This window comes from Nematolebias whitei, chromosome 12 (genome assembly GCF_014905685.2).
Source record: "Nematolebias whitei isolate Nwh7 chromosome 12, NemWhi1, whole genome shotgun sequence".
In the NCBI taxonomy this organism is placed as follows: domain Eukaryota; kingdom Metazoa; phylum Chordata; class Actinopteri; order Cyprinodontiformes; family Rivulidae; genus Nematolebias; species Nematolebias whitei.
The window spans coordinates 3,742,031-3,767,458 of record NC_056509.1 but is presented as its reverse complement, the minus strand read 5'-3'; the positions used below and the strand labels follow the sequence as shown (position 1 = coordinate 3,767,458).

The 25,428-nt window shown below is 44.7% G+C and overlaps 1 protein-coding gene across 1 annotated transcript in view; it reads left to right on the top strand.

The window, feature by feature from the left end:
• The window catches only part of slc5a6a (solute carrier family 5 member 6a), a 37,886-nt gene extending 13,560 nt beyond the window's left edge, over window positions 1-24,326 (top strand). The window contains exons 7-15 of the mRNA XM_037686064.1: window positions 1,188-1,328; window positions 1,430-1,559; window positions 1,635-1,723; window positions 21,114-21,226; window positions 21,420-21,487; window positions 23,634-23,720; window positions 23,829-24,013; window positions 24,093-24,196; window positions 24,289-24,326. Coding sequence (XP_037541992.1) covers window positions 1,188-1,328; window positions 1,430-1,559; window positions 1,635-1,723; window positions 21,114-21,226; window positions 21,420-21,487; window positions 23,634-23,720; window positions 23,829-24,013; window positions 24,093-24,196; window positions 24,289-24,326 — 955 coding nt within the window. The remainder of the gene's footprint in view (window positions 1-1,187; window positions 1,329-1,429; window positions 1,560-1,634; window positions 1,724-21,113; window positions 21,227-21,419; window positions 21,488-23,633; window positions 23,721-23,828; window positions 24,014-24,092; window positions 24,197-24,288) is intronic.
• Window positions 24,327-25,428: the final 1,102 nt, after the last annotated feature.

Sequence of the window (25,428 nt, the reverse complement as noted above, 5' to 3'; positions counted from 1 at the left end):
AATAAAACTATTTTAATTAGCCTCATTCAACCTTTATTTATACAGGTTAGTTCCCATTGAGCCTCAAGGACTCATTTACAAGAGAGACCTGTAGAGGCCTATACCTTTGTCTCCCCTCTTTTTTGTTACGGGCCATGAGCTTGGCCTGTGACATCATACAGATGATCTTTGAGCGCAGGCAGTCAGTTGGAGCAGCCAATCATCGTGTAGTATTCCTCATGTCCGAGGACCATCCCGACTGTGACGTGTTTGGAGCAGGGCTTAATTTGTAAACCGGTGGATGCCGGAACGCAAATAGCAGGCGGACTGGCTGTGTGGGGGGCGGGGTCCTGGGGACACGCATGCTCACGAGAGAAGAACCTGACAAGTTGTTTAATAACATAAATATATTGTGTTAGAAAAGAATAAAGTCCTAACGTTTATTAACGTTACTTCTGTATTTACACACACACACAAAAAACATCAAAATTTTGCTTTGACAAACTCATTGATAAAACTAAAACATTTTGTCAACGTGAAAGAGGAGGCAGGTATCATCTCGCTTTGAGTTTTACTCTCTGTCACATGCGTGCTGTGGGTGACAAGCGTCCAGAGCGTCATGAAAACAGCAGTGAGGTGTCCGAGTTATCTATTTATCGTCTCAGCAGCAGAGGGGAGCGACACGGTTCAAGCATGGCTCCCCAAACAACAAGGCAGTCATAATTGTTCATAACTTTATTACTAGTCAGGCTGAGAGTTACCGGATCCAAACAAACAGTTGCTGGAACGCAAAATGTCAAACCCAACAAATGTGAATAAAGTGACAGGATTCCCAAAGTTTATCACTGAAAACACACACACACACACACACACACACACACACACACACACACACGTTTTGGCTATTATATAATATATTAATATATTAAAAATATATCATAGTGTCCTGGTTCAGCCATGTCTCTGTGAAACACACGAGGCTGTTAGAGGCACTTTAGGCTCATGCAGTTTCATTTTGTTTCCAGCACCAGTGAGAGTATGTTGTGAACTTTATGAGTGTTTGTTGTACCGTGCAACATGGATACAACATATATGAGGAAAGGTCAGGGAAACGTGACTTTTCTTCTGTGCATTTTTCTTTTCTTTTCTTCTGCATTTTTGAAAATCAGCATTTCAGAAATGATGCAACTCTCTGTGTCTCTTTGCAGTCTGAACCCAGACCCTTTGCAGCGGCACACCTTTTGGACTCTGGGTGTTGGGGGTGTCTTTCTCATGTTGGCTCTGTACGGAGTCAATCAAGCTCAGGTCCAAAGATACCTCAGTTCTCGCACTGAGAAGGAAGCTGTCATGTGAGCAATACATTTCAACACATTCTTGACTTACTGCTGCTGTTAAAAAGCAAACTATGATGTTCCTGACAGCCATTTGTCCACCCCTCATGCCTTCTCAGGTCCTGCTACGTAGTTTTTCCATGCCAGCAAATCGTTCTTTGTTTGGGTTGTCTTATGGGTCTGGTGATGTTTGCTCGTTATGGAGAGGACAGTCCTTTGGACAAGGGCTATGTCGAAACCAATGATCAGGTGAGCCTTGGAGATTTCAGGGTGTGGCAACATGAAGAGAGGGACGCTCTTCTGATGCTGAGCTTCTCTATGCAGATGGTGTTGTATTTTGTAATGGATGTGTTCAGAGATCTTCCTGGCCTCCCAGGGCTGTTTGTGGCATGTCTCTTCAGCGGAGCGCTCAGGTAAATGACCCAAGATCCCAGACTGTCAGGTAGAAGTCCACTGAACCTCCAGAGGTCCACCTGCAGAGGGTTTGCTCACTGTCTGTCAGCAGCAAAACAACTTTTTAAGACAGATTATTTAAAATTGGTTTTTAAGCACTTGTTTGTACCAGTCTATCTTATATTTGGTTATCTCAGTGAATTGCTATTTTTACACTTTGTTTTGCGTTACAATTTATTTTTTTCATGCATCGTTCAACAGTAAAGGTATTGTAAATCACATCCTTTAATTCTAAGGTTTTGCATATCACAAGCTAAATCAGTTTTTACACAGAACTGGCACCTCTAGAACAGAATTCATACAGGTACAACTTCAAACTAACAACACAAAGTCACGTTTGATAGTTTCAAACATGTCACAATTATTCATTATTTTACATTATATTTCCTTTAAAAAAAAAAAAACTTTTTCTTGACTTATTTTTTCAGAGAATGTGTAGGGAATTCAACTGTTTGTAGAACCAACTATAGCAGCAATAATAAAATTAAATTCGTCTATCCATCCATTATCTTCCGCTCGTTCACAAGTCGGGTCGCGGAATTCAGTTCGATTCAGTTTATTTTTATATAGTGCCAAGTCACAACACGAGTCATCTCAAGGCACTGAACAGCAACATTCATATACATTTTAAAAGCCAATTAATATGAATTTTTATCTAAGGAAGCATCATTCATTCAACCTTTATTTAGACAGGTAAATCCCATTGAGCCTCGAGGACTCGTTTACAAGAGACCTGAAAATCAGATTGCGTTGAAGATGAATAAACACTAGTCACTTGTATGACTCGTCCATTTTTCAAATAATTATAGAGGATTTCGGTTGTAATCTTCTTTGCAGCATTGTGTCAGCTCGTTGCAGTTTGTAAACATTTTTTTGTGCACAGCTGTCTTCAGGCCCCACCACAGCATTATCATTCTGGGTTAAAATTCTTTTATTTTTCTACCATTCTTTTGAAAATTTGTTGCTGTGTTTTGGGACCATTGTTCAGGTTTGTGACCCTATTTTAACCAAGATTTGTGAGGATTATACCATACCACTTTATTTATAAAGCGCTTAAAACAGCAGCAAGGCCAACCAAAGTGCCGCACAGGAAAAACAAACAAGCAGAGGACGCAGGATAAAAACATAGATCCAAATTACAAACCGGATTCCAAAAAAGTTGGGACACTAAACAAATTGTGAATAAAAACTGAATGCAATGATGTGGAGATGGCAAATGTCAATATTTTATTCGTAATATAACATAGATGACAGATCAAAAGTTTAATCTGAGTAAATGTAACATTTTAAAGGAAAAATATGTTGATTCAAAATTTCACAGTGTCAACAAATCCCAAAAAAGTTGGGACAAGTAGCAATAAGTGGCTGGAAAAAGGAAACTGAGCATATAACTGAGCATATAACGAACAGCTGGAAGACCAATTAACACTAATTAGGTCAATTGACAACATGATTGGGTATAAAAAGAGCTTCTCAGAGTGTCAGTGTCTCTCAGAAGCCAAGATGGTAAGAGGATCACCAATTCCACCATTGTTGCACAGAAAGATAGTGCAGCAATACCAGAATGGTGTTACCCAGCGTAAAATAGCAAAGACTTTTAAGTTATCATCAACCGTGCATAACATCATCAAAAGATTCAGAGAATCTGGAACAATCGCTGTGCGTAAGGGTCAAGGCCGTAAAACTCTACTGGATGCTCGTGATCTCCGGGCCCTTAAACGTCACTGCACCTCAAACAGGAATGCCACTGTCAAGGAAATAACAGAATGGGCTCAGGAATACTTCCAGAAAGCATCGTCAGTGAACACAATCCACCGTGCCATCCGCCGTTGCCAGCTGAAACTCTACAGTGCAAAGAGGAAGCCATTTCTAAGCAAGCTCCACAAGCTCAGACGTTTGCACTGGGCCAGGGGTCATTTAAAATGGAGTGTGGCAAAATGGAAGACTGTTCTGTGGTCAGATGAGTCACGATTTGAAGTTCTTTATGGAACACTGGGACGCCATGTCATCCGGACCAGAGAGGACAAGGATAGCCCAAGTTGTTATCAACGCTTCGTTCAGAAGCCTGTATCACTGATGGTATGGGGTTGCATGAGCGCTTGTGGCATGGATAGCTTTCATGTCTGGAAAGGCACCATTAATGCAGAGAACTACTGTATGTTCAGGTTCTAGAACAACATATGCTCCCATCTAGACGTCATCTCTTTCAGGGAAGACCCTGCATTTTTCAACACAATAATGCCAGACCACATTCTGCAGCAATCACAACATCATGGCTATGTAGGAGAAGGATCCGGGTACTGAAATGGCCAGCCTGCAGTCTAGATCTTTCACCTATAGAGAACATTTGGCGCATCATAAAGAGTAAGGTGCGACAAAGAAGGCCCAAGACGATTGAACAGTTAGAGGCCTGTATTAGACATGAATGGGAGAGCATTCCTATTTCTAAACGAGAAACTGGTCTCCTCTGTCCCCAGACGTCTGTTGAGTGTTGTAAGAAGAAGGGGGGATGCCACACAGTGGTAAATATGGACTTGTCCCAACTTTTTTGGGATTTGTTGACGCTATGAAATTTGGAAACAACAGATTTTTCCCTTAAAATGATACATTCTCTCAGTTTAAACTTTTGATCTGTGATTTGTGTTCTATTCTGAATAAAATATTAGATGTTGGCACCTCCACATTGCATTCCGTTTTTATTCACAATTTGTTTAGTGTCCCAACGTTTTTGGAATCCGGTTTGTAAAAAAGATAATAACTAAAAGGCTAACATTGTAGAGTACAGACAGGATTAAAAACAAATCACACTGTGTCAAAAGCCAGGGAATATAAATGGGTTTTTAAGCGAGACTTAAAAACAGTGAGAGAGGGAGCCTGCCTGACATGTAGTGGTAAATCATTCCACAGTCTTGGACCTGCAACAGAGAAGGCCCTGTCACCTCTGAGCTTACGACGGGTTCCTGGAACCACTAGGAGCATCTGATCTGCTGACCTCAGAGATCGCTGTGGGATATATGGCTGCAGCAGATCAGCAAAATAAGAAGGGTCAGAACTGTTAAGAGATTTGAAAGCTTACAGGAGTATTTTGAACTGAATTTGAAAGTGAACCGGGAACAAGTGAAGGGAGACCAGAACTGGTGTAATGTGCTCTCTTTTGCCTGTACCAGTTAAAAATCGGGCAGCAGCATTTTGGACCAGTTGTAATCGTGTGATGGAGGTCTGGATGATTCCAAAAAGAAGCGCAATGCAATAATCGAACCTAGATGCTATGAATGCATGTATTACTGTCTCAAGGTTATTTTTGGACAGTATGGGCTTCAGCTTAGACAGACGCCTCAGCTGGAAAAAGGATTTAACAATCGTGTTTACATGACTGTTAAGTTACATGGAAGAGTCCATTATCACTGTCAGATTTGTGACACTTTTTTTCCTCTAACGGGGCTAGAGAGGAAAGGTCAATGCAGTGGTTCTTGATCGTGCCATTAGGAGGGAACAACATGACTTCAATCTTCTTCTCATTGAAACTTAAGAAATTTAGAGCCATCCAGTCCCTAGTGTCAGCCAGGCAGTCAAGAAAAGGCTGAACAGAATGTTCACCAGTGTGCTTCAGGGGGAAGTAAATTTGACAGTCATTAGACAGTCATTCAGTGATTATGTCCCTTGTGTGTCATCTTCCCCTTGTGCTCTGTTCATGCCTTTATGTAGTTTCTTCAAGTACAGTAATTAGCGTCTGCCGTCCAGCTGTTGTTTCTCCCAGCTGTTTGTGTTTTCCCCCTCATTAGTGTTCTTATAGATCCTACGTTTTGTTATTGTTCCCCTGTCTGAGGATTATCCTCCTATTGGTGTCATGATCTGTCTCTGCTCCTCTCGTGATCCCCTTGTTTCCTACAAGCAAGTTTTGCTGCCACGTCAGCTCTTGTTTTGTAATCATTAAATATTATTCTTTATTTTACCCGAGTTCCCTGTGTTCGCCTGCACTTTGGGTTCAACCCGGCACCAGATCATGAGAGAATCCTCAGACCAATCAATGAACCCAGCAGGCTGCCCATTCCTGGCTGCACTCTCCCCGGAGGACGAGCGACAGCTACTCAGGGTAACATCCCAGTATGTGGATACGATGGCTACCTCCAGCAATCTGTGGTTATAATGGGTGGCCACAGAGGACATGATCGGCAATTTTTTTGCCTTCCTGGACTCTCCGATGCTCCATGAATGAAGGAGTTCCTGGACAAGGTGCTGGACGAAAAGAGTGTGCTGGAGTCTATTCACCCACTGCCTGCTGCTCTGACCTGCAGCGAGCTCAGCGCTTCATCCGAATCGCCTGAGGGATCAGCTCCTCTCCACGTCTCTTCTCGATGCCGTTGAAAGAGGGGCTGACGTTGGACCCAAGCCCAGTCCACTGACCCTCCTCCCTCACTGCCTGCTCCTTCCTGTGTCTCAATGGGTGGCGGTTACAATGGCCCACCTGCTCCTAGTGTTTCTGAGTGGGTCCTGGGGGACACCTCTCATCTTTTCCCCAAGAGGGTCCAGAAAGACACCCCTCAAAGTACTCAGTGTCCCTGAGAGAGTCCCATATGACACCTCTCATTCTTTCTCCGAGAGAGTCCATAAGGACGCCTCTCACAGCTCTTCCTCATCTCCAGAGTTTCCCAAGTCTTCAAATTTCTCCAAGTCTTCGGAGGACCCCAAGTCTTCAGAGGGCCTCAAGTCTTCAGAGGGCCCTAAATTTTCAGAATCAGAATAAGCTTTATTATCATTGCACTGAGATACAACGAGAACATGTACAGTTGTCTGAAAGATGGGCGTAGTGCACAAAGCTGCTGCTATAAGCGTGGCCTTCTTATTCTTTCTCAGAATAATATTTTTGCTTAGATGAGAAAAGGGAAGAAAACATGAGGAGAGACGGTATTAAAAAAATATCTCTCACACCTTGTCTTACAGGGCATGATTTGAGGCATAAAAAAAACTATCACAGCATAGCACATAGCACATAAATAGACGTGATACATGCACATATAGGCTGGTGAAGACATTGAATTTTAAGGGAAGGTTGTAGCATAGTCCAGATTAGAGGTGTTATTTATCATCAGCTCGGCTGAGGTTCTGTCACATGTCCACGGCCTTGGGGAAGGGAGGGGTGAAGAGACAGACAAGCCATCTTTGTTTTTCCTAAACATGCCAGGAGGTATTGAGATAAGTCCGCTGTCAAGGCCACAGTTTGGGTCAGGCAGAACTCATAAATTGCTGTTTCTGCCTTTTAAAGTATCGCTGGTTTCTCTGATGGTAACTCCAAACAGCTGAATTGATTCCTTGTGCCAAAAGTCGAGCTCACAGCTTTCTCTAAGATTATTCCCAATCATTCATGAGTGCTGCCAGAAAGTTCACAGTCCTGATAAAAGCCTGCTGTAGCTCTGACACAGTTCCATATAATTCAGTCTGAGTGCTGCCAAGCTTTGGCACATCCACATGAATTTGCAGACAATCCTGATTTCACCAACCCAAAAAGCAAAATCCAGTTGTCATCATGAATCCAATTTGTTTCCGTTGTCGAGGTAAAAGGGTCCTCCTTACCCTGGCTCCTAGTGGAAGAAGTTGATCAATTTTGTTGAGAGACCAGCTGATCAAATCCTTCGAATTAGGAAGGTATGCAGGAAACAAAGAGGTTCTTTAAGGATTCACAAGACAAAAGAGCAAGCAAGGAAGCAGTGGGGACGGAACATAGGGAGACACATCTGTCTTCACAGAGCATAGAGAAAAAAAAAGAAGAAAAAAAAACTTGTCTGCACCAGAGGTCCTCACATCTGCAGAGAGTCCCAAGTCTGCAGTAGAGGTCCTCAAGTCTGCAGTTCCAAGTCTTCAGCAGAGGTCTTCACATCTGCAGAGAGTTCCAAGTCTGCACCAGAGATCCTCACGTCTGCAGTGAGTCCCAAGTTTGCACCAGAGGTCCTCACGGCTGCAGATAATTCTAAGTGTGCTCCTGAGTTTTCCACGTCTCCCCCAGAGATCTCTGTCTACCCCAGAGATCTCCATCTCCCCCAGAGGTCTCTACATCCTCACCAGAAGCCTCCACATCTCTTCCAGAAGTCCCCGAGTCTCCAGAAGTCCCATAGTCTCCAGGAGTCCCATAGTCTCCATAAGTCCCAAAGTCTCCAGAAGTCCCAGTGTTTCCATAAGTCCCAGGGTTTCCAGAAGTCCCAGAGTCTCCAAAAGTCCTCGAGTCTCTAGAAGTCCCCGAGTCTCCAGAAGTTCCCAAGTCTCCTTTGAATCTTGAGTTTTTTGTGGGATCTGAGTCTTCTGTGGGTCCTGAATCTCCTGAAGGCCCACTCTAGCTGACGCGTAGCAGAGACTCTTGGAGGCTGAACCTCCTGAGGTCCCATTCCTGCTAACGAAGAGGAGGAGACTCGGCGGCAGCCCATCTCCATGTCTCCCAGTGGGGTCCTCTATGCTTCCCGAAGGTCCCACGCCTTGCGAGGTTTCCACGCTTCCTGTGAGTTCCATGTCTCCCAAGATTTCCACACCTAGTGAGGGCTCCACATCTCCCAAGGGTTCCATGCCACGTGAGGGTCCCATACTTTCTGTGAGTTCCATGCCTCTTGAAGGTCCCATGCTTTCTGTGGGTTCCTTGCCTCTTGTGGATTCCATGCCTTGTGAAGTTTCCATGCCTTGTGAGAGTTCCATGCTTTATGAAGTTTCCACGCCTTGTAAGGTTTCCACACCTTGTGAGGGTTCCACTCCTTGTGAGGGTTCCGCGCCTCACGAGGGTGGCTGCAGCCACCGAGGTCATTATGCCAGCAGCAGCCTCCATGATCTCCATGACAACTGTAGCCTCCCTGGTCTCCACGACAACTTCAGCCTCTCTGGTCTCAACGCCACCTGCAAATCTGCTGGTTTCCACAGCCACTGCAGACCTGCAGGTTCCGCCATCTATTTGCCCTGGTGATGGACGGCTTCCGGGCCGCTTGCCAGAGCTCTGCCCTGGCAATGGATGGTCTCATGGCTGCCCACTGGAATGTCTTCCCGGCGATGGACTGTCTTCCTGGTCACCCAACTTTAACTTTTGCCTTGTGCTGGACAGTCCCCAGGCTACCCACCTGAACTCTTTGTGTTACTCCCCTGTGTAATTCTTCTGTGTTTAGTTCCCAGACTTTGCCCTGTCAGTTTTGGTTTCCTTTTTCTTTTCCCTCTGTTGCCCCTTGTGCCCTCCATCCTCTCAGTTTCCCCCCTCTTCTCATCTGTGTTGTGTGTGTGTGTGGGGGAGTTGTCTTGAGACATCAAGGGACATCCTTTGGAAGGGGATACTGTGAAGATTATGTCCTCTTGTGTGTCATTTCCCCCTTGTGGTCTGTTTGTGCCTTCATGTAGTTTCTTCAAATAATTAGTGTCTGCCATCCACCTAGTGTTTCTCCCAGCTGTTTGTGTTTACTCCGTCATTAGTGTTCCTATACATCTTGTATTTTGTTATTGTTCCCCTGTCCGAAGATTATCCTCTTATTTAGGGGTGCACCGATTGCAGCTTTCTGGCCGATCACTATCACTGATTCCTAAAAAGTCTGATCTGCTGATTCCGATTTTGGCCGATACCAATTTTGTTTTATAAGCTACACTGTCAGGTGTTATAAGGTCACAATGCACCTTCAATATCCAGTCTTATTTTATTGAAAAACATACCCTTGAATAATATCCTAGAAAAAATACAAACTTGTTTTAAATGGCCATGAGTTAGTGCTCTGAAATGTAAATGAAGTTCAGACGATTGTTGTTAAAAGTAAAAAAAAATCTGTAAAATTGGTTACTCATGCAAGTATCGGCCGATTTCTGATTTTGCTAAATTAAGGAAATCGGGGAAAACACCCCTATGATGAGCAAAAGAAATGGACTTGATGTTCCCTCGCCCGGACGTGGTTCACTGGGGCCACACTCTGGAGCCAGGCCTAGAGGTGGGGCACGCGGGCAAGTGCCTGGTGGCCGGTCTTTTACCCATGGAGCTCGGCCAGGCACAGCCCGAAGAGGAGACGTAGGTCCCCCTTTCCATGGGCTCACCACCTGTGGGAGGGGCAAAGGGGTCGGGCGCAATTTGGGATGGGTGGTGGCCGAGGGCGGGGACCCTGGCGGTCTGATCCTCTGCTACAGAAGCTGGCTATTGGGACGTGGAATGTCACCTCACTGGTGGGGAAGGAGCCTGAGCTGGTGTATGAGGTTGAGAGGTTCCGGCTAGAAATAGTCGGACTCACCTCTACACATGGCTCTGGCTCTGGAACCAGTTTCCTTGAGAGGGGTTGGACACTCTTCCACTCTGGAGTTGCCCGTAGTGAGATGCGCCGAGCAGGAGTGGGCATACTTATTGCCTCCCATCTTGGTGCCTGTGTGTTGGGGTTCACCCCGGTGAATGAGAGGGTGGCCTCCCTCCGCCTATGTGTGGGGGGATGGGTTCTGACTGTCGTTTGTGCCTATGCACCAAACGGCAGTTCAGATTATCCACCCTTTTTGGAGTCCTTGGAGGAGGTACTGGAAAGTGCACCTTCTGGGGACTCCCTTGTTCTGCTGGGGGACTTCAGTGCTCACGTGGGCAATGACAGTGAGACCTGGAGGGGTGTGGTTGGGAGGAACGGCCCCCCTGATCTGAACCCGAGTGGTGTTCTGTTGTTGGACTTCTGTGCTCATCATGGATTGTCCATAACTAACACCATGTTCAAGCATAAGGGTGTCCATATGTGCTCTTGGCACCAGGACACCCTAGGCCACAGTTCAATGATCACTTTGTCATCGTCTCATCTGATCTGAGGCCACATGTCTCGGACACTCGGGTGAAGAGAGGGGCGGAGCTGTCCACTGATCACTACCTGGTGGTGAGTTGGCTCCGATGGTGGGGGAGGATGCCGGTCAGACCTGGCAGACCCAAACGTATTGTGAGGGTTTGCTGGGAACGTCTGGCAGAGTGTCCTGTGAGACGGAGCTTTAACTCTCACCTCTGGGAGAACTTGGAACATGTTCTGAGGGAGGTGGGGGACATTGAGTCTGAGTGGGCCATGTTCTGTGCCTCTGTTGTGGAGGCAGCTTAACAGAGCTGCGGCCGCAAGGTTGTCGGTGCCTGTTACGGCGGCAACCCTCGAACACGGTGGTGGACACCGTCGGTGACGGATGTTGTCAGGCTGAAGAAGGAGTCCTATTGGGCCTTTTTGGTCTGTGGGATCCCGGAAGCAGCTGATGGGTACCGGCAGTCCAAGCGACATGTGGCTCGGGTGGTCGCTGAGGCAAAAACTCGGGCATGGGAGGAGTTCGGAGAGGCCATGGAGAATGACTTATGCACAGCTTCGAGGTGATTCTGGTCCACCATCCGGCATCTCAGGGGGAAAAGCGGTACACCACCAACACTGTTTATAGCGGGGGTGGTGTGCTGCTGACCTCAACTCGGGATGTTGCGGGTCGGTGGGCAGAATACTTTGAAGGCCTCCTCAATCCCACCGGTATGTCTTCCACTGAGGAAGCTGAACCTGGGGACTCTGGGTTGGGCCCTCCAATCTCTGGTGCTGAAGTCAACAAGGTGGTTAAAAAACTCCTCGGTGGCAGGGACCCAGGGGTGGATGAGATTTGCCCGGAGTTCCTTAGGGCTCTGGATGTTGTAGGGTTGTGTTGGCTTACGCGACTCTGCAATATTGCGTGGACATCAGGGGAAGTTCCCCTGGATTGGCAAACCGGGGTGGTGGTCCCCTTATTCAAAAAAAGGGACCATAGAGCGTGTTCAAACTACAGGGGGATCACGCTCTTAAGCCTCCCTGGTAAGGTCTTTTCGGGGGGTTCTGGAGAGGAAGGTCAGTCGGATAGTCGAACCTCAGATTCAGGAAGAATAGTGCGGTTTTCGTCCTGGTCGTGGAACACTGGACCGCTCTACACTCTCAGCAGGGTCCTGGAGGGTGTGTGGGAGTTTACCCAACCGGTCTACATTTGCTTTGTGGACTTGGAGAAGTCGTTCGACTGCGTCCCTCGGGGAACCCTGTGGGAGGTACTCTGGGAGTATGGGGTACCAGGCCCTTTGATAAAGGGCTGTTAGGTCCCTGTATGACCGGTGTCAGAGCTTGGTCCGCATTGCCGGCAGTAAGTCGGGCTTGTTCCCGGTGAGAATTGAACTCTGCCAAGGTTGCCTTTTGTCACTGATTCTGTTCAAAACTTTTATGGACAGAATTTCTAGGCGCAGCCAAGGTGTTGAAGGGATTCGTTTTGAGGGCCTTAGGATTGCATCTTTACTTTTTGCAGATGATGTGGTCCTATTGGCTTCATCAGATCATGATCTACAGCTTTTGCTGGAGCGGTTCGCAGCCGAGTGCGACACGGCCAAGATGATGATCAGTTCCTCCAAATCCGAGGCCATGGTCTTGAGCTAGAAAAGGGTAGAGTGCCCTCTCCGGGTCAGGGAGGAGGTCCTGCCCCAAGTGGAGGAGTTCAAGCATCTTGCAACCCTACACGTATTCACGAATGAGGTAAAAATGGAACGTGAGATCAATAGGCGGATAGGTGCAGCGTGAACTTGATGTATTTATCCACAGAGTTGATGTGGTCAGTAAAATGTTGGACTTCCTGAGATTTAAGATTTTCCTGAGAGGGGGACAATTGAACACGTAGGCCTCCACCCCTGTTTAACGATGGACGATTTCTTCTAAACGGGTGGAGGCCTACGTGTTCAATTGCCCCCCTCTTACAATGCTGTGATTGCTAGTATCACTCAGCCCTCTGTGAATAGTAAACAGCCATCAGTGTGCTAATGATCCATTGTTGGGCTGATGGTCCTTCTTGAGCATGTGATCAGCTGGTTTTGGTTGTCAGCAGCAAAACTGGTTGATCCACTCTGAGAAGGTGCTATTAAGAGACTGAGCTGAATACAGCACCTCAGACTGATGAAGTCTCTTGGATGAGAGACGAAACGTTTCTACATTTTTTAGTTGTTTTGCTTTGTTTTGTTTTTTTGAATGTCCAGAGGACCAGATTTAACTTTTTTAGATTTTTTTACCTGGATTATTCAGCATGCATCAGGATATGTTGAAAGGTATTGCCACGGACAATCAACCTGACGCGTTGTGTGGCAATATCATTGCTGATGAGTCAGAACACACGAACAACACCGTTACTGCTGTCACAGACAGTCACCATGACGTTGTTGTTGTAAACTCTGACAGGCCCTCACCAGAAAAAGGGGGGGTACATTCACACGTCACCGACGGTGACCCGTCGCAAACTGAGACCTCAGTAACAGCAACAGTTGTGCTAATGGTTCAGACAAGTCAAGGTGACACAAACAACAACGTTGCCGCTGTCACGGACAGCCACCAGGACTTTGTTGTTACATACAATGAGATCCCCTCAACACACAGAGAGCGGGTGATCTCATACATCAATGACGGAGACCCGTCAAAAACCGAACTCTCAGGAGCAGCAGCGACTGCACCAACGGTTCGGAAAAACCGGGATTACACAGGCAAAGGTAAACGTAAGAAGAAACGTTGGCCAAAACCTACAAGGTTCCTGTGTAACCTGATCAGAAAGGGGGTCGCTTAAAAAGCTTACCTGTCGATCACACTTGAAGGGGTCCTCACACATGAAGCCCTACTGGGAGCCGACATAACTATTATGTCAGCCAAACTGTTCGAGGAGCTCAGGACCGCCGCTAACGGTGTTCGCAGGGAAATACCTCTCATCGAAAGTGCTATAGAACTCCAGGGCCTCGCAGAGACGAGGACAACCCTAATAGCTATAGCTATGGTTCACATGCAGGTTGGCGAGATGACACTAGACCACCTGGTACATGTGTCTACGGTTGACTCATTCCCATTTTTGATCGGCCAGGATTTTATAAATCGCTTTGAGGCGATAATAGATTATGGTGAACAGACAATGTGGGCCAGAGTGAGCAAACCCCTGCCAATACTCATGCCTCCTGAGACAGTCACAGACTGCCCAACAGCAGGCACCGCAGAAGGCACCGAGGACTTCTCAGCAGAGAACACAGTCCCGGTAAGTAAGCCTTTAAAAGCATGTGAAACCGAAGAGACCCAACCGGTAGACCCATCTCTGTCCAAACAAGAAAGCCTCCTCTGCGAGCTGAGTCAGTCAGAGCCCACCGGATACTACCTACCAATTGTAGTTAAAGGTGTAGAGATCCAAGGATCCCACACCGAAGATGCTATACTGTCGCTGTGGACAGATAAATCAGCTTTTAACCAAGCTTTCTACGGAACATTGTTTAAAAACATTTGGGTCCAGTTCTGATTGAGAAAGCTTTCCGCTTTCCATTGTATCCCAACAGTTCATGAGTGATGACTGCGAAAGGAGTCATTAACCTGAAACTGATCTGGAACCAACGGGAACTGGTCCACCCATTCCTTATGGTCCCAGACTTACCACATGCAACCTACATAGGTTCTGACATCTTGGTAAGATTAGGTGTTCGAGTGGACACCAGCCACAATGTGCTGTGGTCATTAAAGCCAGCCAAAAAGGATCCTCCTGTGCTAGACACAGCAAACCTTTATGGCTGGACAGACCATTCCAGAGGTCTGCCAGGAAGGTACACAAGATGTACCAGCCAACCAACCGCCAGCTGCGGAAAAACCCTCAGTAAGTGATGACCTGAATCACCACTACTTTGATAGCAATATCTGCAAAGATATGGCAACATTGTACGTGGATGGATGCTCATTCCACCACAAACAAACCTGCAAATCAGGTGTTGGAGGGATTCTCCTACAAGACCAACAAGAGGTCACTTTTAGCTATAAATTAGGCTCTCAGACTTCTCAGTACGCTGAGATAGCAGGAATCCTAATAGCTCTCCAGATGGCAGTAAAACGCTCCATCCAAACGCTAGTCATCTGCACGGACTCTAATATGCTCGACTTAGTTTCTTGTGTCATCTCGCTCTGTGGAAACAGAACAGCGTTCTCAGAAGCAACAAGAAAGTGGTCAAACACAAAGAGCTTTTCATGGCATGTGATCACTTGGTGACATCACATGACCTACAGGTCTACTGGAAAAAGGTTCCAGAACATTCAAGAGTCCTAGGCGATGACAAGCGGTATAATGACCTTGCAGACTTCCTAGCCAAGGACGGAGCCGTGGACGGCCCTCCGTGGTCCTTTGACCCCTCCTGGCTGCTCGCAACTCTGTCAGTACAACCTACAGCCGAGGTAATGGCAGTCACACGTGCACAGGCTGCAGCCAAACCGGCTGACAACACAGTCTCTGTACAACCCGTGTTGACTGACCCAGACATCATCCAAGTTCAGAAGTTGGATCCTGCGATAAACTAAATGATACTGTACTTGACTGACCCAGACAAAAGCACTCCTGGGTTCCAATCCAGACCTTAACGTCCTCTTTCAGCTGCACAAACAGCTAAAACTAATCAAGGGCATCCTAACTTTTGCTCATGGACCGACGTCCTCACCCGTGTTCGTGGTCCCCCATGACCACAGGGGGGTGATGTTGGTTCTCGCGCATGACCTCCCGTCCGCAGGACACAAGGGAGATAACGCCATGCTGAAAGCATTAAAACAAGTTGCTTATTGGCCTGGAATAAAAAAGGATGTTAAGAACTACATAAAAGGGTGCCTGGTCTGTGGCCAGTTTCAGCCATCCAGACCACTCTACAGAGCACAATTGCAAAGTAGAGGCATTGCATTCCCATGGTCTGACCTCCAGATCGACTGGGTTGGACCACTTACTAAGAGCACTAGAGGAAATAAATATTTTCTCATGGTAACTTGCGCATTTACCAAATGGGTAGAATGTCTACCAGCTCCTAACAACACAGCACAAACAACTGCTATGTTACTAATGAATCATGTATTTTCAAGGTTTGGACTTCCCCTCAGGGTGAACTCAGACCAAGGTACACACTTCACAGCTGAAGTGATGAAAGAACTGTGGAAGATGCTAGGTATCAAAGTCAACTTCCATGTTGGCTACCACCCACAGGCCTCAGGCCAAGTGGAGAGAGCAAACAGAACTGTGGTAAGTATTTTGAAGAAATACGTAGCCGCAAACCACAAGGACTGGGACGTGAAACTCCCTCTGGTCCTCATGGCCATAAGGGCCATTCCACACACATCGACTGGCATCTCTCCCTTCGAGATGATGATGGGTCGACAAATGACTCTCCCTCTACACCTGTTGTACCAACCAGGCGATGCCGCCATGGCAACAGCCTATACCACACAATACATGAATGACTTGGAAGAACACCTTAAAAACACTTTTGCGTTTGCCCAGAGAAACCTGGAAAAATCCGCTGAAGGACGAAAGGCGTACTATGACCAAAAGGCCTCTCACGAGGAACTCCAAGTAGGAGATAGGGTCTGGTACTACATGTTCGTCCCCACAACTGGGAAAGGAGAGTCCGGGACAGGAACTCTCACCCGCAAACTGATGCCCAGGTGAACTGGACCCCACCTGATAACAGACAAACTGTCTCTAGTTGTCTACCAGATCAAAATCAGCAAAGGCCAAAAAGAGCCAATTGTTAAATGGGTGCATCAAAACCAGGTCAAACTACACAAGGCGTTCAATAACTCCACAGGAGACAAAGATCTCACAAACTCAGACCTCGTGGGAAAAAAGGTCGTCCAAGCAGAAACTAAATAAGTCTAAGCTTAATTAAGTGTTAAGATAACAACTCAAACGCGATAACGTGATCGAATCTGACAATCAGAGTGAGTGACGCATTGAAACGTCGTTTTCTAGTTGCTTAATCACTACTTTTGTCGATGTTGAAATGTTGTTTTTCTAGTTGCTTGATCACTACTGTTGTCGATGTTGAAACATTGTTTATTTGGTTTTGGTATTGTTTCTGAACACCCCCAGCAAGAATGAATTTTGTGTGTATTTTAGTTAGAGACTATGAGGACTTTAACTATGCCAACATGCAGTTCATTTGTTAAACTTCAACCTTTGAGGAGTCAATGTAGATTAATGCTACCTTAAGTCCCATAACCTACATTGGTCTCACGACGCTCAAGCCGAACCTACTCAAACAATCTTATTCGGGGGGGGGGGGGGGATTTTTTTGCATGAACACATAGAACCAGAATGGCATCCACTGGGAACCACCAGCAGCAACCTTCGCTGAAGGGACTTACAACTCCAACGTGGGTCTCCAAACTCCATCCAGTGGTTGTCTCTGCAATTCAATCGAGGGAACCCCTCTGCATGCTGATCAATCAACACCTCCAATCGTTGTGGATTTACCGTTGTGGATTATATGACTTTTTCCAATGGATTACAGACTTTGTTTCCAAGGGGTTAAAGCGTTGCTGCAATGGAATTACCAACAACATTGTAGAATTACCTGAACCGTTGTGGGATGCTTTGACTTTTGTTTTCCTCTTGCTGGATTACATCAAGATCAAGGACATTCGGAGGCGTAAGTTCATGTTGGAATTCATCCCCATGGACAGGCGATGATTTCCAAAGGGGGGACTGTAGTGAACTAGGCCTCCGACATCAATCTGTTTCTGAAGACCTTCAGGGGACAGGAACTGTTATTTCATTGATTTGAATCCAGAAATACAAATGATCTCATCAAGAGACTATTTAATTGTATCCTGAATTAATCAATTGAAAGAACACTCTTCTTTTTACATTATCAGTACTATTTTAAGATATCTTGATAATCAAAAAATGTGTTTAGTTCATACCATTTCTAAATGTTGAAGTGAACCACTCATTTAAATCAACTGTGAAACAGTATTAATGATTTTTAAACCTCATTAGATTTTTGATCATACAGTTAAATGCCTATTTACGAAGTAAGTGTGCATTTAGTCTTCTGTCTGAATGAGGAGTAGTAGTGGATGTCGGTCGAAAGTCAGAGACGAGTTATTAGAACGAAGTGTCTTGTTTTTGAAACTTGCAGACAGAAAATAAGAGCTATTGGCACCTGCTTCCTCTCACCTCTTAAAAACATTTCTCTGTCTGTACTAACCGTTCTTAAACATTCCGGCATCCTCTCTTGACTTCTAGTGACCCTCTGACATCACTAGAACCACACCCCTGCTGGTTGTTTCAACCAATCAGGAAGTACCACGTAACAGGAAGTGGATACCCCTTTTAAAGGCAACACTTCTTGGAACTATTCAGTCTTAGGGCTAAGTCTTCAGTCTTAGTCTTCACGAGTCTTCTTCGAAGTCTTTTCCAGTCTTGCTGGAACTTTCAGTCGGAGATGAGGCTCAACTAAGTAGCGGATGGATTTGACCATGTGCCAAAGGTCTCTCCAGTCCAGCGTAGTCACAGCCTGCCTCGGCTGTGACTCAACCCGAGCAGTAAATGCTCCACTTCTAAGGAAGCTTATTCGGTGGAACCGAGTACTTCGTCACGATTTCTGATGACCCTCAGCTACTCTAACCAGAGACACTGAAAAGGGAGCGTACTAATGGACTTCTGTTCCGGAGTGGAGGTATCCACCATCTCAGGTAACAAGCCGTTGATGTCCTGAAGTGTACCGGAGAGTTGAGCTAGATGTCGGAGGAAGAGTGCAATGTTCTGGTTCAACACATAACTTTCATCCTTAAATCTAAACTTACTCCTTAAATCTATTTCTCTTCTCTTTAAACTTCTATTAGCCAGTAAATCAAACTAGATGCCTTCAGAGATGAATCTGTCTCAATCAGTAATGTTCTGTTTTCTTGTTAGTAAAGCGTGCCAAGTTTATTAATCAGAAACAGATCAGCAAATCAATGTGTACATGTTTTGATGTTAAATTTTGATTCTGTTAAATAAATGACCGCATTTATTCTGATGGGTCAAAGATGAAATGGCATCTCATGTCACTGATTAAACAATCCACTCACAAGTTATCTCGGTCACAGAACAGAAATTTAACTCGAAAAAGAAAATAATCCGTTGTAATTAAACAATTAATATTCTTTGTGCTTGAACTAGCTTTAAGAATAATTAATTAGTAGTGAAGTTAACCCTTACATCACTACACGCTGGAGGGACTATGTTTCTCGGCTGGCCTGGGAATTCCTCGGGATTCCCCCGGAGGAGCTGGACCAAGTGGTTGGGGAGAGGGATGTCTGGGCCTCCCTACTTAGGCTGCTACCCCCCACGACCCGACCCCAGATAAGCGGAAGAAAATGGATGGATGGATGGAAGGAAATCGGGGCAGATAAATCGGCTGGCCGATTTATCGGTACACCCCTACTCTTATTGGTGTCATGATCTATCTCTGCTCCTCTTGTGATCCCCTTGTCTCCTACGAGTAAGTTTTGCTGCCACGTCAGCTCTTGTTTTGTAATCATTAACTAATATTCTACCCAGGGTTTGTGGCTGCAAAATAATCACGAATTATCAGCCCTCCATGACCATGCTGAGGGTTGCTATTAAGTCACCATTTTTGAGTGCAATGAGCTGGGTGATAATTTTCTATGTTCTCCCATTAGAAGTATCAAGTGTTCCCTCAACTGGAAACGTGAACGGGTCAGTGGTGAACTGGGGGCTTTGCCTTAGCACTATGCTTACTCTGGACAATCACCCAGCTGGCCTGGGGTCCCAGCTGCTCTGGATCTGTTGGAGGACTTCTAACAGGAGCTAGTCTCAGAGGCTTCTTGCTGCCTATGGGGACCTGGCTAGCTAATGATTTTACAACAGTGTGGAGACGAGCTTCCAGTTCAGACAGCCTCTTCAAAGCTACTATGATGCTACATGTATTACATGTACCATCATCACTAAAGGAGGCAGAGGAATAGCTAATCTGACACACAGAGCAAGTGAAAACAGAGGAAGCCGGGAGTGAACAAGAAGCCATGCTAACACAAGCAAGAGATAGCAGATCCCAAATACACTGAAAAAACCAGAAGAGGTGAAAGACTAAAGGCGTCTCAAGCACAGTCCAACAGCAGAATATCAACTGTATCGAGAGTGTTTGTGTACTACAATGTAGAACTGTGCAAAAGATCATTCACAGAACAAGATTAATGTGATTTGAGACGTCTCTCAGCAAAGATGGATTTCTTCTGTAAAACAATATCACTACTATATACAAGCAATGTGAGATGAACAATAAAAATGAAATACATCAAGAATGTTGTTGAGGTAACAGAAAAGTTACTCCAAATACCCTTATTTTGTCTTTGATCATGTTAAAACTACCTGGAATTTTCCATAATGGGTTATTTTTACCCTTTCCACTCAGTGGCTGTACAGCTTGCAAAGGGAAGTGGAGCACCCTTACTCCTAAACTGAATTTGTAACATAGCAGCTAGATGAAATAGCCAGGATTAACCAAGAGTATCAGAACATGACAAAGTATAATATGTGATATTTGTTTATTATGTAAAACTTTGAAGAATAAAAAGAGTATTTATTCCCAAAACGATAGGCAACCCTAACTCCACAGTTTCTTCTTCTTCTTTTTTTTGGCTTTTCCCTCTTCAGGGGTCATAACAGCAAGTCATCCTTCTCCATCTCACTCTGTCCTCTGCATCCTTTGTCCTCACTCCAACTACCTCCATGTCCTCTCTAATTAGATCCATATATCTCCTCTTTGGCCTTCCTCTTAGTCTTTTTCCTGTCAGCTGCATTTCTAACATCCTTCTACCAATATACCCACTGTCCCTCTTCTGGACATGTCCAAACCACTGTTCCTCCTCTGGACATGTCCAAACCACTGTCCCTCCTCTGGACATGTCCAAACCATCTCAGTGTGTCCTCCCTAACTTTATCTTCCAGTTGTTCAACCTGTGCTGTACCTCTGATGATCTCATTCCTGATCTTCTCCATCCTTGTCACTCCTGGAGAACCTCAACATCTTCATTTCTGTCACTTCCAGTTCTGTCTCCTGTCTTTTTGTCCATGTCTCTATCTCCAGACCATACAACATAGCTGGTCTCATCACTGTCTTGTAAACTTTTCTTTTAAACTTTGCTGACACACTTTGTCACAAATCACTCCTGAAACTTTTCTCCATCACTCCATCCTGCCTGGACTCTCTTTCACCTCTTTACCACACTCTCCATTTTCCTGGACAGTGGACCCCACTTCCTTGAAGTCCTGCACCTTTGTGGCTTCTGCTCCTTGTAGCCTCACTGTTCCACCTCCACCCTCTCATTCACACACATGGACTCTGTCTTAATACGGCTGACTTTCATTCCTCTTCTTTCACCTCTCCAAGTTCTCTTCCACCTGTTTCCGTTCTCACCACAGATCACGTAATCTGCAAACATCATAGTCTACACGTCCATAGTCCAGGTGTAAAGTTTACTACACATGAAAAAATGCTGTATTCTTTTTCAAAATGTTCCTGATATCTCTAGTGTCCCTGCTTCATCCTGAAGGAATTACTCTTTTTTTTTTTTCTCCCAGCACCATCTCATCAGCTTTTAATTCCTTGGCAACAGTAACTATGGAGGACCTAATTAAACCTCATTTTCCAAATATGGCTGAAGCGAAAGCCATTCTTCTGTCCAAAGGGCTCGGTAAGACAAGTGGTTTATAAGAAGATAGAAAAAAAGGTTAAAAATTATGGTATTACTTTTTGTTGTTGTAAAGAAACTTTTCTGTGATTACTACCATGAAATAATAAATATACTATTAAATAGGATTTAGTGGACTTTAGTTTTAAACTTGTTGCCATTTTCCTTTGGTCTGTTTTTGTCCTACACGTCACAGCTTTGGCCTATGGTCTGGTGTGTCTGGCTATGGCCTACATTGCCTCAAAAATGGGATCTGTGCTGCAGGTAACTATTCCAAGCATTAAGACTTCACCAACACTCTGATGAACAGTAGCAGCTGCTTCTGTCATATGTTTCAGCTCAAGATCAAAGTTCCTCCACTTACACATTAGAGCTGTTTGGCCTGCAGAGTTTATTTCCTCTGATAGTTCATTTCATTTGGGCTGTTGAGAAAGCTTATCCAGACATGTTCAGGCTGCTGTTTAATATACCGTATTATTTTAAATTATTAGTGTTTAGCATATAACTTAGATTCTTATATACTGGTTCTTTTTATACTTTATATTTTTACTATTTTTGGATGTAACTGGGACCCTGAGTACACAATTTAATTCCACCTCATGTACCACGCACGTGATGCGAATGACAGTCAAGAACCTTGAACCTTGATATGGTTTACTTGGTGTGAAATGCCCAAACTATCCAGCAAACCAAGGAAAAGTGAGCATGTTCAAGTGTCGCTCTCCACCATTTTTTCTGTACTACTGCATTTGTTTTATATACACAGCAACATGCTGGATAGCCCGCTGCCTTGCCTTCTGCTGACACTGGGCTTTAGTGGTGTGCAGATCATTGCACAAGCCAATATAATCAATACCAGCTTTGGTGTGGTATTGGATCACTTTGTTTCTCTCCAACATTCCTAAATTGATGAGCTTGGTTTTCTTCTACATGCTTTTTTCCTTCATGGTCGGTGCTTGTTTTGGGCAGTGCTGCCCCAGTTGAGCAGCTGTTGTAAAGTTGTCCATGCACTTAGGTCTGCTTTCAAAAGTGCAGTGTGTAAGTGACCCAATCCAAATCAGAATCAGAATAAACTTTATTGGAATTGCACCGAGGTACAACGCAAATATGTACATACAGTCGTCCGAAAGATGGGCAGAGTGCACGAAGCTACAACTACAGGAGAGCGCGGCCATTTTATCCTTATCAGATAATAATCTTAGATATGAAAAGATGGAGAAACATGAGGGTAGATAGTGGTATTACAAAAAAAGATCTTTCACATCTTGTCTATCAGGACACGATTTGAGACATCAAAAAACTCTACCAGCAGCTCAATTAAAACATGATTACATGCATTTGACATCGAGGTGTTGAGATTTGTCCATGAGCTTTTTTTCAGATCAGCCAGCAGTTCTGATAAGCCTGCACAGAGAGTTCTCGGGGGGTGGGGGGGTGGGGGGGTGCGATAGATGAAGCTTTTGTCCTTGGGTACTCATGTCCCAGGAGAAATTTGATAGTCAGCCTGTCTCCGAGGCCATTGGGAGTCAGATTAGATAAGCTTAATATTTGTTTTTCTTCAGGCAGACTGATTACTTTTTTCTTCAGCCTTGAGTCCATCTGGGCGTTCTGTTTCCGAAAATGCCTAATTGTGGGATTCCATTCCACTGATCCATGCTATGAGTCTCCTTCAAGGTCGAACCCACCACGCTGACGAGTCCCAGAAGCTGCAGGTGGTCTGCGATTCTCAATCGCCTCCACCTTACGGTTAACCTCGTAAACCAGATGATTTAAAGTTCCCACATCGAGGACCAGACCTTCACACTGACTCGGAAACTTTTCCATGGCCGAAACTGCTCCTGATGTCTTCTTCAAAAGTCGATAAAACAGAGCCCCGCCGATGCCAAAAAGCAGAGTCCCTGCTATCATAAATCCAAATATGTAAACGTCTTGAACATCCTCCTGAGACAGAACTGTGATGCACATCAACTGCCACACTCCCCACGAATCCATGACGTGCCCCACAGCGTGAGTCTCAGCTGGACACGCAGGTTCTCCAGGACCTTGTCGTTTTGATGAAAAAATCTTATCAATAGAGTTGAACGCCCACGATACCAAATCCATAATCTTCTTAATTTATGTTCGGGAGATGAGACCCAGGCGCTTCAGACAGACAGAGAGCAGAGCAGGAGGAAGGAAAAATATGGGGGAGGAGAAAACAGAAGCTGCCACCTCGATGAGAACCTGGGAGGAAATCAATCAATCAATCAAACTTTATTTATAGAGCCCTTTCCAGCAGCCAAAAGGTGCACAAAGTGCTGCACAAATGACTGTGATTTAAAAAAAACAACATTTTCCACCTAATCTGACGATCGTGGTGTGAAAGCACCATTAAAAGCCTTCATTGTGTTGCTCTACCTGACACCCACAGGCAGCCTTCAGTATCTTTGGAATGGTGGGGGGACCTCTGCTGGGACTCTTCTGCCTGGGAATGTTTTTCCCGTGGGCGAACCCCATTGTGAGTTCTGCAATAAGACTCTTCTTTTAATAAAATAGTGTTTAAAAAGGAAAGTTGATCATTGTCTCTGTTAATTTGTTTTGTCACTGTCCGCCCTGCCACTCTCAGGGTGCAGTAACTGGGTTAGCAGCAGGACTTGCCATGGCTTTCTGGATTGGGATTGGCAGCTTCATAATGCGCATGTCTGGTTCCACGCCTGAACCCCTCCTCAACACCACCGCTCTGCCGCTGTTCGACAATATGACCTCTTCTGTTCTGACCTCAGTGGTCAGCAGCACCACAGCTAAGACAAGGTAACACTTCACAAACAAACCTTTCTGTTTTCATTCAAATATTATTTGTTCATCATTATCCATGGCTTCCCTTCTCTAGGCCGACAGGTGTTGAGGCGCTCTATTCTTTGTCCTACATGTGGTACAGTGCTCACAACTCTGCCACTGTGGTGGTGGTGGGGCTGCTGGTCAGTCTTCTAACAGGTATGGCTAACAAACATTACATTTTCCCATAATTCTGTCACCAGAACCTAAGAAAGTAACATTTATTTTGACTGTGTCATGTATCGCTGCAGACCAGTTCCAGGTTATAGATTATGTGATTGTTTTCTAGTTGTTGTTTTTTTTTACTGAGGTCCTACTAAGATTTGTAGACAGGCATATGTAAAGATGTCAAAAGTGTTTTTAAGCTACAATAATTATAGCAGTTCTGATTGTTCTCTTTCAGTTTTTTTGGATTCATAACCACGTAATGTCTTTATGTAGTCCAAATATCAATATTTAGCCCATTCACTCATTCAGCTCTATTTCTTATTTGTACGTTTTAAATTGTTGACTTAATAGTGTGAATGCTTTTAAACATTCACACTATTGTTTTCCTGTTTATATTTATTATTCCGACTTCTGTCCCTGTTCCGTACGGTTTTCTGACACGATTCTCGTCCAGCAGTTTTTAAGGAATTTCAGTAGTTTAGGTACCGTTCAGCTTGTTCAGCAGAAAGGTGCTATGACTTCAGATTATTTCTGCTAACTACAACATTCAGCTTGTAATGCTCCTTTCAGCTTATTACCGCAAGTTTCAGCTTTTTCTGCCATTTTGGCTACTATTTAGCTGTTTTTAATGCAAATCTTAGTTTTTTCAGCTAATTCCACATTTTTTGCAATAATTTAAACATTTTTCAGTTTAATTCAGCAAATATGTGCTGTCTTCTCTTCCTTCTGGTAATTTAAGCTTCTTTCAGATTTTTAGCTCATTTCAGCTGTTTTTGGATAAATGAAAGTTTTTCAGGGTAATTTTTCTACTTTCAACATAATTAACTTCTTTATGATAATTACAGCTTGTTATGCACCGTTCAGTTTTTTTCTGCTAGTTTCAACATTTTCTGGTATTTCAGCTAATATTTAGCTGTTTTATGCTAGTTTTAGCTTTTTCAGCTCATTCCACATTTTTAGCTCATTTCAGCTCTTTCTGCTTCCTTCTAGAAGTTTAAGCTTTTTTCTGCCTTTTCAGCTAATTTTCAGCTAGATTTAGCAAATTCTGTTTTTTTCTGATTTCTGCTTATTTAAAACTAATTCAGGAAATATATGTTCTTTCTGTGTTCTTCTGCTAATTTATTCTTGTTCTTCCATTTCAGCTACAATTCAGCCTGTTTTTTTATGTTTTTTTGTGGGGCGGCTGTGGCTGAGTGGTTAGAGCAGTCGTCCTTCAATGCAAG